The sequence below is a fragment of the Acipenser ruthenus genome, chromosome 18, assembly GCF_902713425.1.
Source record: "Acipenser ruthenus chromosome 18, fAciRut3.2 maternal haplotype, whole genome shotgun sequence".
NCBI classification, from domain to species: domain Eukaryota; kingdom Metazoa; phylum Chordata; class Actinopteri; order Acipenseriformes; family Acipenseridae; genus Acipenser; species Acipenser ruthenus.
The window spans coordinates 2616363-2627170 of NC_081206.1; the positions used below are offsets into that span (position 1 = coordinate 2616363).

Here is a 10808-nt window from a genome sequence, read left to right on the forward strand (position 1 = left end):
CTGAACCAGCACATTACTGAGCCGGGTCGGGCTTCACAACACAGCTACCTCCACGCTAATGGTATAAACATGGCCCATGGCACTTACAGCAACGGTGTTGAAGATGTCTAGAACACCTTTTTGGAAACCGTCTTCTCCCCGAATGTTTAGGAACAGGCAGCAAGTGACTGCCTTGGAAAGCCTGTGGTAGCTGTGCTTCTCTGAATGCCAGCCGCTCACGTTGCATCTAGGAAAGAGAGGTGATTGCTGCGGCTTGGAAGAGAGGAGCATGGGGCTCAGACGTGAGAACAACTGTCAAGTGCAATGTAGGAGATAGTAAAGCTACAGCAGATAGCTTCATCTTGAATCAGTGTTAAGCTTGCTCTCTAATAGGAAGTGAAGCCAGAGCTGCTTGTCTCGTTCCAGGATTCCACCCCTGGGGAGAGGGAGAGGCAGATACGTGAATCTTATCTATAGAGAAGGTCTCCGCTCCTCTGCCATCTTAAATTCTGATTATGGCAATGCTATCCTTGCAGCGGCTTTTTAAAAAATCCAAGTATTTAAACAAACATACGACTGTGAGCAGCAGGAATGATACACTTTTGAGGCATTGTATGCAGTGTGTTAGCATTAAATTACTGCACACAGTGGATCCTTTATCAATCACCATAGAAGGGTATAGAGGACGGTGTAACGATGACGCTGTGGAGGGTAAGTGGGAGGGTAATTGGCACAGGTCTGTGCAGCACAGTGGCTGGGTAGGAGTCTTGCTTAGCATAATTGCTCTGCAACATTATTTGAAATGAGGATGACAAACATTTTCACCCAAAGGAATGTAATAACAATGAAGTTGAGTTTGTTACTGTCCGCTTACTTTTCCACGATTCAGAGCGGTTCTAAAGGCAATGACTTCAGTCACATGCTCTTTTGTTCCCTGGTCTGTGCTTTGGTGCTTGAGTTCAGAAGCTGTTCTTCAGTTCTGGTTGTCAGCTGTGTAATACAGGCTTGATCAGCCTGCGCGTCTTTATGTTCAGAAGCGCCAGCGCTGTTGAAGGACATTTTTTTTCAGCTTTAATCTTGGGAGGACTGCCGAAAAGGGTTAAAAAGTAAAAAACACATTATTTTGATGTGATTTGTTCGGTTTTGTGCAGAGCTAGCTCAGGTGACTTGTGAACAGCTGTGTTAATTTTAGAACTGGGCCACAGTCATTTGCAGCTCACTTGAGGTACAGCAGATGTTGGCCAGAAAACATAATTGGATCAAAATAGCACAGGGTTATTTTTAACTCCGTCGAGCAATATAGAAATCTGCGTCTCGTGTGCGTCGCCACTGGAGCCCCAGCTGCAGCAGAATGTGTGTGATAGAAAAAAACTGGCTCACTCCTCTGACAAAACGTTCCAACGAGAAGTCATTATGAACGCCCCCCATACAAATGGAATTGAATTGTCATTTCTTACATTTATTACACCACTAGAATCTGCAAAAAAGGATGCGAAAGGATCTCCAATCTCCAGAAGAAGGTTTGGTCGTATTTATGCATTTCAGAATTTTTTTTTGTGTTGCAGATAATCTGCAAAGCCCTCCCCAGTGGTGCCAGCGATAGTATTATCCCTGCCCACCTGTAGGGGGCGTAACCCCTGCAGCGAGCACAGCGCTGAGCTGGGCCTGGGGGTTTAATTACTGAGTGGAACAGAGTGAAATGCAGTCTTTGTGACTAAGGCGCAGTGATGCACACGATGCCTTATTATTTTTACAGTGCTACCGTGATGCTGCTATCTGTCTTACATGCAGATAAAAAAAGAAATACAGTGAACTGGTGAAGGGTGCTTGTACAGTGAAGTGTAGTACAAGTCGAATTTACAGTCTCACCGAGAATTATTCAAATTCAAAATGGAATCATGCAATTACGAGGCAGCGCTGTGTGTGCACAGCTCTTTAATGGGAGAGAGAGAGACAGACAGAGAGAGAGACAGAGAGAGAGAGAGAGATACACATACAAGGCAGGCCAGAGCACAAGGCATTCCTAAGGCACCCCAAGCTTGCCGGAGTGTAGTCCATCTGTTCTTGGTTCTAATCCAGTCTGGGTTGCTCCCACACAGTCCTCTTTATCCCCTGCCCATGCATGGCAGCAGCTGTGTTTGTGTGGTTCTTCCTTTCTTCCATCTCAACAAACAAACAGCCCCCCAGCCAGGGGGAACGCTGACTCGAGGTATATGAAACAAGGGCTCTGCTGCATGATGAGTCCCTGTTTGTGTCTTTTCAGAAGCCCTGCTAGTGTCAATACAAGCAGTGATTATAAGGAGTAAATACGTGGGCACCTGTGTTGAGCCAACACAATGGGTGCATTCCAGAACGTTTTTAAGGAACAGGGTGGGGGGTAGGAAATGCCAGTGGCGTTCTGCCTACTTGCATTCCAGCATGCTTGTGTTCTGGAATGCTTTAGGGAATTCCTCTCTGCATTCTGCAGCAGTTAAACAATCCTTCATCCTGAAAGCCTGACACGTTGCACTTCTGACAACAGGCAAAGTCTGGGGAGGGCAATGAATGTAAATATTACAGTGGTACAGTTCTATTCATGATTTTAAAAGGTTTTTCTCCAAACAAAGTCATAACAGTTTACATGCACCAGTAGTGTTTGTTGATACCATATTTATAGCCCTGTGTCTATATTTAACTCATTTCCATGAAAAATCAATACACATTTATAGAGAACATAGTGTCTGTGAGGACAGTCCTAAGGGTGTTACATTTTAAAAGAGATTGAAAGAAAGAACACGCCATCACTGTGACTCTGGCATTCTTTATTTATTATTATTATTATTTATTTCTTAGCAGACGCCCTTATCCAGGGCGACTTACAATTGTTACAAGATATCACATTATGCAAATATCACATTATTTTTACATACAATTACCCATTTATACAGCTGGGTTTTTACTGGAGCAATCTAGGTAAAGTACCTTGCTCAAGGGTACAACAGCAATGTCCCCCAACTGGGGATTGAACCCACAACCCTCCGGTCAAGAGTCCAGAGCCCTAACCACTACTCCACACTGCTGCCCAATATAACCACTGCTGGTTATAATCCAATGCATGTCTTCTTAAAGTAAGTTTCTAGCATCAGAGACTATATATATATTATTCTGTATGAAAACCTGTTTACACATCTTTCATTGTTTCTATAGAAAACAAAATACATCAAACCTTCATCACTTCAAATAAAATAAAAATGCAATACACTGACGGGGAAGCGCTTCTCTGTACATCTGTATTATTTATTACTCCTATCGCGATACCTGCTTTTGATTACAAAGAACACATCGTGCTGTTGAATGCTGCTGTGCTACACCGTGGGTCTGTTCGTGGATCTTTACTGGCGATACCTCTTGATTTGGAAGAAGCAGCAGTGCTAGAAGGAGATTTGCAAGCAGCGTAGCCTCCCGGGTACAGAACGGCGGTATCAGAGGGCGGGGCAGGGGGGACACGTAGATCAGCCGATTTCACGGATTAATCGTTCTCTGCAGTGACAAGAACAGCGAGCGGCGCCGGGAGCAGCAGTCTGCGGTATACGCACGGGTGCACGTTGTAAAACTGATAAGACGCATTTTTATGTACCCCTAAGGAGATTTCCATTTTCTCCTGCACCTCTCGGTATAGATGCGGCGAGATTGCGTTTGTCAAGGAGGCAGAATAGCTGTGCTGAGATAAAAAAATATATATATTTTTTTGGATTGAGAGAGGCGGTTTGAGACAGACAGATACTCTTTAGATTGAGAGCCGGAGAGGGTGTTGCATTGAGCGGACGAGGTTGTTAGTCAGTGCAGCGTGAAATCGAGATGGGGGAAGCCTCGGTGTAATAGGATCGTCCTGACTGCAGCAGTATTTTCCGCGGAGATGTGAGGGTGCGTGGGAATTTCTCTGGCACCGCCTCTATTATGCACGGAAGAAAAGGAGGCTTGACCACTTGGATCACGACAACCCAGGTTGCGAGGCAGAACTGGCAGCATTTGAATCTTGAGCATCTGCAAGAGGACATAAGGGACTTATGTGATGCGCGCCGTTTTGATAAATTGACCATTTATATTTGTATACAGATTTGTATTGTTATTTTTACAGTATTATTATTATTATTATTATTATTATTATTATTATTATTATTATTATTATACATCCTGGAGCGCTGAATCTTTTCCTCGATGTTGGCCGAGTCTGCTGGTCTTGAATTCTTCCTAACGGAGCGCGGAGGGGGAGTGTGCAGCTTGGCTTCTTTTGATACGAGTCTCGCCTGTTATCGCCCCTCTCGCCGGGGATCTGAGGAGTTAGGAGAGCGCTGGAAAAGGACTGTGATTTTCCCAGATCCACACCATGGTACAAAACGTGATTTTGGTGTTTTTTCGCAGGAGGCTAAGCCAGCGGCCGGCAGTGGAGGAACTGGAAAGCCGGAATATCCTAAAACGTAAGTCCCCCACCCTTTTCACCACTTCTGCACACACCTGTTCATACAGTGTCTTTTTGTGTAAATACTGTATTTCTACACAATGATATGCAGGGGATATCTATATTAAAACACGTCAGACAAAAACATGCATTCAGCTTTACTACTACTACTACTACTAATAATTAATAATAATAATATGATTGATTTGTAGCTGTATTAATGCACATTCAGGTTCGGTATACCTGTGTTTGTTTGTTTTTTATACCAGGTTTGCGTGCATAGCATACTGCTTCGATCATGTTATTATGGCTGACTCTAAATAATTCATCAAGATACAGTGCTTTATTTTACCAGAATAAAACACACACAAACACACACACACACACACACACACACACACACGTCACCTTGTTATGAATAATTGGTAGTGGTCATTAAGTCATTAAGGATACGATTTCCACCAGATCAGACACCGATGGTAGGCTACAGTCGGTGTTGGTTCGGGATTGCCTCGGATACTGTGCACTGTGATTTTTTTTTATTTTTTTAAATACCTTATTAAAGGTATCCTCCATAATCACGAGTTTAGTTATTAATCGTCATTTGCAGACAGTATCGTTGGCGAGCTGTGCACACAGCGCAGTTAGGTGTGCACTGTGTCCCGTTGACACCGGCAGGAGAATACCGCAGTAGAAGGAAGCCGCGGTGTATTATTAGCAAGCGACTCCACGCATCCCAGTCAGCTGTCTGCGCAGCACAAGAGAAGGGTATCCCTCTCAAGGCTAAATTAACACCGCCTCAGAAACCACAAAAAAAAAAAAAACACGCGACAGTGCCTGACACTAAACCCCCAAAGACAAAGAATAGGAAAGGTTCTTTTTATACAAATAAATGCATTTTTCACTTATCCTTAAAACAAAAAAACAACAGTAGGCCAATTCATTGTATCCACCTGTTTATTGAGTTTTGTCACAGATTTTTTTGACAGCTACAGATATAACTCAAATGTAAATAGGTTTTATTTTTGTTGTTAATATGGGTGATGCTTTAAAGCAAACCCTATGTCATATTAGTGTGAAACCCTGAAAGCACACCGCTGCGTTTACTCTAGCCTTGAAAGCGCTACCTTGAGCAGGGGAAACAATGGCTCAAGAATAACTCATTTTACTGACACCGTTGGGCCTTTAATGAAAAGGGCGAGCAATAAAACATAACAGCAGCTTGGGCTTGCGAGGGACTTGGGGGAGTATTCAGTTTCAGGTATTGATTTGCACAGTGCATTTGAATTTCAGATTGCCTAAGTGCACAGATAGCCTTTACTGTAGCGCCTTCTCACCCCCACACGGAGGCCAAGCATTTCATTGGGGGATTCCCCCGAGGGGAATGACTGACTGGAGTGCAGGGTACCAGCTGCTCTCTGGAAACAGCAACACCAGCGTTTACAGTACCTGCTGGATTTAGGGCTCAAACACCAGTTTTGAATGATCATTTCAGCTGCGCTGTATCTAACTCTACAGGGTTTGTGCTGATGGGTTGTTGTGATGTATAACACTCCTCCCTGATCCTTCAATGCTTGATGGACTTGATGGCAAGAGGGCAGAGGTGCCCTCTCTCACTTACTCCTCAGCGGTGTGCCGGTTGCTTAATAGCAGCTTTCCTTTCAGGAACACTGTGTTCTGCACATCAGGCAGAGGATTGGACCTTGAGCTGGGAATGACAACAGCAGCAACAGTGCTGTGTAATTAGAAGCAGAAACGTTACCGTTAAAAATGATCTGAATTCCTGATCAAGGTTCATTTTTTGACCTTGGTTGTGTATTGCAAATCTGAATGTAGCGTACACTGCTGGCTGCATTCGTTCACTGTGCATGACCTTGTGGGCTGCATTACTGTTTCCATTCTCACAACGCTCATGCTGTTTATTTGAGGAGTGTTTTTTATTCACTCCTAGATGCAGTGTGTTACCGCTCTCTCTCTCTTTTATAGGCTCAAAGATGTTATTCAAAACAAGCATTACATTGCAGAGCGAATGGGAAAGCCCCTGTGCACGTGCACTGTGCTGCGCAGGGTGTCAGTAAAGTCACATGACAAGTTAAACCCTCCGGTAGGGAAGCATGTCTGTGCTGCTGTTACTGAGCAGCTGCTGCAAACATGGCATGTTATATTGTTGCAGAGGGCTGCCAGATCCACTTGTGTCCGTGTCCTGTGACTTCATTTACACCGTGTAAGCCGTGAAAAAGTTTTAAATGAAGCCTTTCAAATGTATCGTCCTCCTCCCTCCCACACTAACAACCGCTGGCAGTTGTCTTTGTAAATTCCCCAGGTTTGGTGACGTGTCTGACAGTTCTGGTTCTACTTATAGAAATAGAAAGCCCATTATCTCCGTATGCAAATAGGAGACAAAAAGCGATCCCGTGTAACTTAATGAATCGGAGTCCTATTAACTCTTTATGTGTCAGCTTTCCAGTCTCTAGACTGAATGCAATTAAAACAGAGAACACTGATGTGTAAAATGTTTTAGAGAACGATACGTGTGTCACCAGAGGCTGCCATTAAAACATAATAATAATAATAATAATAATAATAATAATAATAATAATAATAATAATAATAATAATAATAATAAGGTAGCACCTTGAACTCCATTTAAGTCCAGATTGCCTTTCTCGAAGTTGTTGTATTAAATCTTACTTGTAGGGAGATTTAAAGTGACATTTCTACACATCCACACAATGTTTTCACTCATTCATCCATGAATCATTACCCCAATAAAATGAGAGGCATTCCACCGGGTTGTATTATTTTATATATATATCATTTAAAACATGCATACAGACGCCCGATGCAGTCATGGGTAATTCAGTGCATCGAACATGAAAGGGAATGATCTTGTCAAATGATTTTCAAACATGATTTAATTCCAAATACTAACCTTTGATTTCCATTTGTGTCACGCAGAGAGGAACGACCAGATAGAACAGGAGGAGAGGAGAGAAATCAAACAGAGGCTGAACAGAAAGGTATGTGAAACTTGATCTAACCCTTGATCTGTGTGCTGGGGTGCATGTCCAGTGAGTGTCGAGTAATGCAGGACGTTTTGTGATCAGCACAAACAGCTCAACCACAAACGTCACATCTTTTTTTAATTTCTTTTTTTTTTTTTTACCAATCGTATTCACAAAGACAAACGATGACTCGAATCTCGTATGGAAATTGAGGAAGCAGAAATGCACCAGCAGTCTTGGTGCAGCCCAGCCGAGAGGCCAGGCGTGTAATTAACAAAACAGCTGCTCATTCACATTTTATTGGTTATTTTTTTGCAGATTATAAATAAAATGTTCATGAGGCAGCGTTTTTTAAATCTGCCCTCACACCGACGCCCCTGTTAGCACCAGGTGTTTCGTCCTGCTACTGTTGAAACAAACACTTTCCGAGTCCTGAGTCAGGGATAAAATACATGTTGCGTTGCAAGCATGGCCCCTTCCCTTCGCCACACAGCAGCGCTGCATGCTGTTTCCAGATGGGCTTGTATTGCTGCCAGTGCCCACCTTCACTCCAGCCAGAATGATATCAGGCTGTGCTTTAATTCTTAAAATATGAGGTGTTTTTTCATAAAATTAGCAAAAGTCTATTTATACAAAATGACCAGTGGCTGTTTTAAATGGTGACAAATACAAAGTACTTTTCTACAGCTAAATTTAGACGACAGTATTTTTGCACATTAATTGTTTAGAGTACAAACAAATCCTCTGAAGGTTGTCTTGAAGCACTAGGTTGCGTTGCAGGGGTGCTGTACATCTCAGTTTGCAGCAGAGCTCTGCCCTGCTGTGCTCTGCTGTGCCCTGCTCTGCTCTGCTGTGCTTTAGCCTGCTGTGCTCTGCTGTGCCCTGCTGTGTTCTGCCCTGCTGTGCTCTGCCCTGTTCTGATCTGCTCTGCTCTACCCTGTTCTGATCTGTGTGTTGCCCTTCTTGAATTTCAGCTCAACCAGCGGCCCACAGTTGATGAGCTGCGGGATCGGAAAATCCTCATCCGCTTTAGCGATTACGTGGAGGTGGCCAAAGCCCAGGATTACGACAGGCGGGCGGACAAGCCCTGGACGCGGCTCTCTGCAGCAGACAAGGTATCTATGACAGATCAGGGAGCAAGCCTTTAATCCCGTGGGCTCTTTTTTTGATGCTCTTATTATTAATTGGCTGAGATGTATTCCTTCACTTTGGAAAATGTACAGCACTATAGAGCAGGCTTATTTTACATGTTGGTCTTCACCTATGAAGAATCCCCAGATGTCCATTGGTAGTGTAGTCCTGCTTTACTGGACAGGTGAATGAAACCTGCTTAATATTTCCTATACATTTTAATTACACATTAGTAAAACGTACTGGGAGAAGCATGGCTGCAGGTCTAGCTGCAGTGGTTGCCAGTTTATGTCTTAGATAGTAACGACATGCAGGAGTAATTTAATGTATAGGAAGCAAGCTTTTCTGTCACTTCTTTTAATGTCCAATCCTCTTCACAAACACCTAATTAATCCCTGTGCCTGTCTGGTGTGGCGCCAACCCTGTAGATAAGTGTCCTGTCTGTTCCTGTCCTTTCCCTGGCACTGAATCCTTCACTGCCTGTCACATTTCCCTTGTTGATCGTTCCAATTTCTTTTTTTTTCCGTCAAGCCCCAGTATTGACAGTTCTGACCGCGTTGTGGTTTTATTTGTTGCAGGCAGCGATAAGGAAAGAGCTGAACGAGTACAAAAGCAACGAGATGCAAGTGCACGCGTCGAGCAAACACTTGACAAGGTCAGTATGGGCAGCTCTGCTTCAGCTGCGGGCTGCTATTTTAAGCAGCACGGGCAGCCAGTGGCACAACAATATAGTGCTGAGCCAGACTTAGCAGGGCTCTCTGTCCCCTGGGGCCCGAGACTTGCACACACTGGCAAACGCTGTCAAAAATAACTAATGCAGTTCCCGATTTAGCCCCTGTTCTCCTAATTCTCTTGTTTCTGTCTGGTCACATGACAGAATCAAGCGTACTGTAAAGGACACAGCCCTCAGTTATTCATCCCTTTGGGGTTTGCTTGCTATGTAAATAATTAGTTCTCTGGCTGGCATTCAACTGGCCCAACACAGGTTATTCATGACGTCCCTTTTCAGTTATTTCAGGGGGCAGACACTAAATCATAACAGTTAATTAACAAAGAGACTTCTATTCCTGCCCCTTGCTACACTAATCGCCACAGGGAGAGCTCTGTATGCTGAATGTCGATAGGGCTACCCTTCCAGGGGAGAGCATCACAGGTGCTGTCGAAACCCTTTCTACTATTCTAGATACATTCTCAATCTGGCAATACATGTCAACATTGTATCAACGTTTGTATCCTGTGTTGACAGTTTGTCGCAAATAATCATAGAATTTCAACAGTTCACTTAGTTTGAAAATGTCGAGTTTGTGCCAAAGCGATGACAGCCCTGCCAACAGCGCCAACGCCAGCATTATGCAACTTTAGGATGTCCTGTTAGATCATTTTATATTTTGTTCATTTTACTTGCACTTTAGATTGCTGCACCAGTATTTTACAAGGTTTTTTTTTTTTTTTTGAGTAACATACCACAGCATATTTTTGCAGGATAGTTTTTTGTTGGTTGTTAAAGTGGACTTCTGCTTATATGAAGCTTGCTAATAAACAAGAAACTATATTTTAAATCCATTTTTTCTTGTTGTTTCAGGTTTCACAGACCGTAGAAAGAGTTCTTCTATGAAGAATCTTCCTAAACCTGGTTCTGTTAATGAAGACCTTGAAAGGATTCTTCCAATGTCCCTAGCCAGATACCCTGGTATCCTTTCTGACATTTGGGTGCTCTGAACCTTGGGGGCCATGCCTCTTCAGTGGGCACTGCTGGTGGGCGTGGCGTGGCGCAGCTCACATAGGGGACACCAACAGTTCAGCAAGACATCTCCGATGATGTTCAAGAGAGGGGAAGAGAATGGAGATACATTTGCTGTTCATTTCCAAGGCTCTATACAGACTGTTTGAAGGCAGCCTATCGATACAAAGGGGGGAGTTGTGCATGTGACCATCTTAACCTTTCCTACACCGCATTACCAGTCACAACTCGTGGATTGTGGGCTCACTGATCTAGAGCAAATGTGTAAATATCAATCTAATGAGAATCCATGTCTTATCACAAAAAATATCCCTTTGTAAGCACTATTTATTGTCTGCACAATACAAGTTTTTAAAAAAAAAAAAACGTTTTATTTTTTCTTTTAGAAGAATAACTTTCAAGGAGGTAGGTTGAGTCTACTTGTTGCTGGTGGGTTAAACTGTGGACCCCAGACCTTGGTCTCTAGAGTACTGTATCAGCTGTACTCCTGACATGTGGTGTATGTGTGTGTGTG

The 10808-nt window shown here is 43.4% G+C and overlaps 1 protein-coding gene across 5 annotated transcripts in view; it reads left to right on the forward strand.

Annotated features, from left to right (window-relative positions):
- LOC117401392 (phosphatase and actin regulator 3-like) overlaps positions 1-10659 on the forward strand; it is a 35092-nt gene extending 24433 nt beyond the window's left edge. For 3 of the 5 annotated variants that reach the window (XM_034905247.2, XM_034905250.2, XM_034905249.2), the window contains exons 9-13: positions 4381-4436; positions 7376-7437; positions 8397-8537; positions 9132-9208; positions 10136-10658. In XM_034905247.2, the coding sequence (XP_034761138.2) occupies positions 4381-4436; positions 7376-7437; positions 8397-8537; positions 9132-9208; positions 10136-10151 (352 nt within the window). In that variant the 3' untranslated portion in view covers positions 10152-10658. Of the gene's footprint in view, positions 1-4380; positions 4437-7375; positions 7438-8396; positions 8538-9131; positions 9209-10135 lie in introns of all 5 variants that reach the window. The other 2 variants (XM_058990798.1, XM_034905251.2) reach the window with 2 other exon arrangements.
- Positions 10660-10808: the final 149 nt, after the last annotated feature.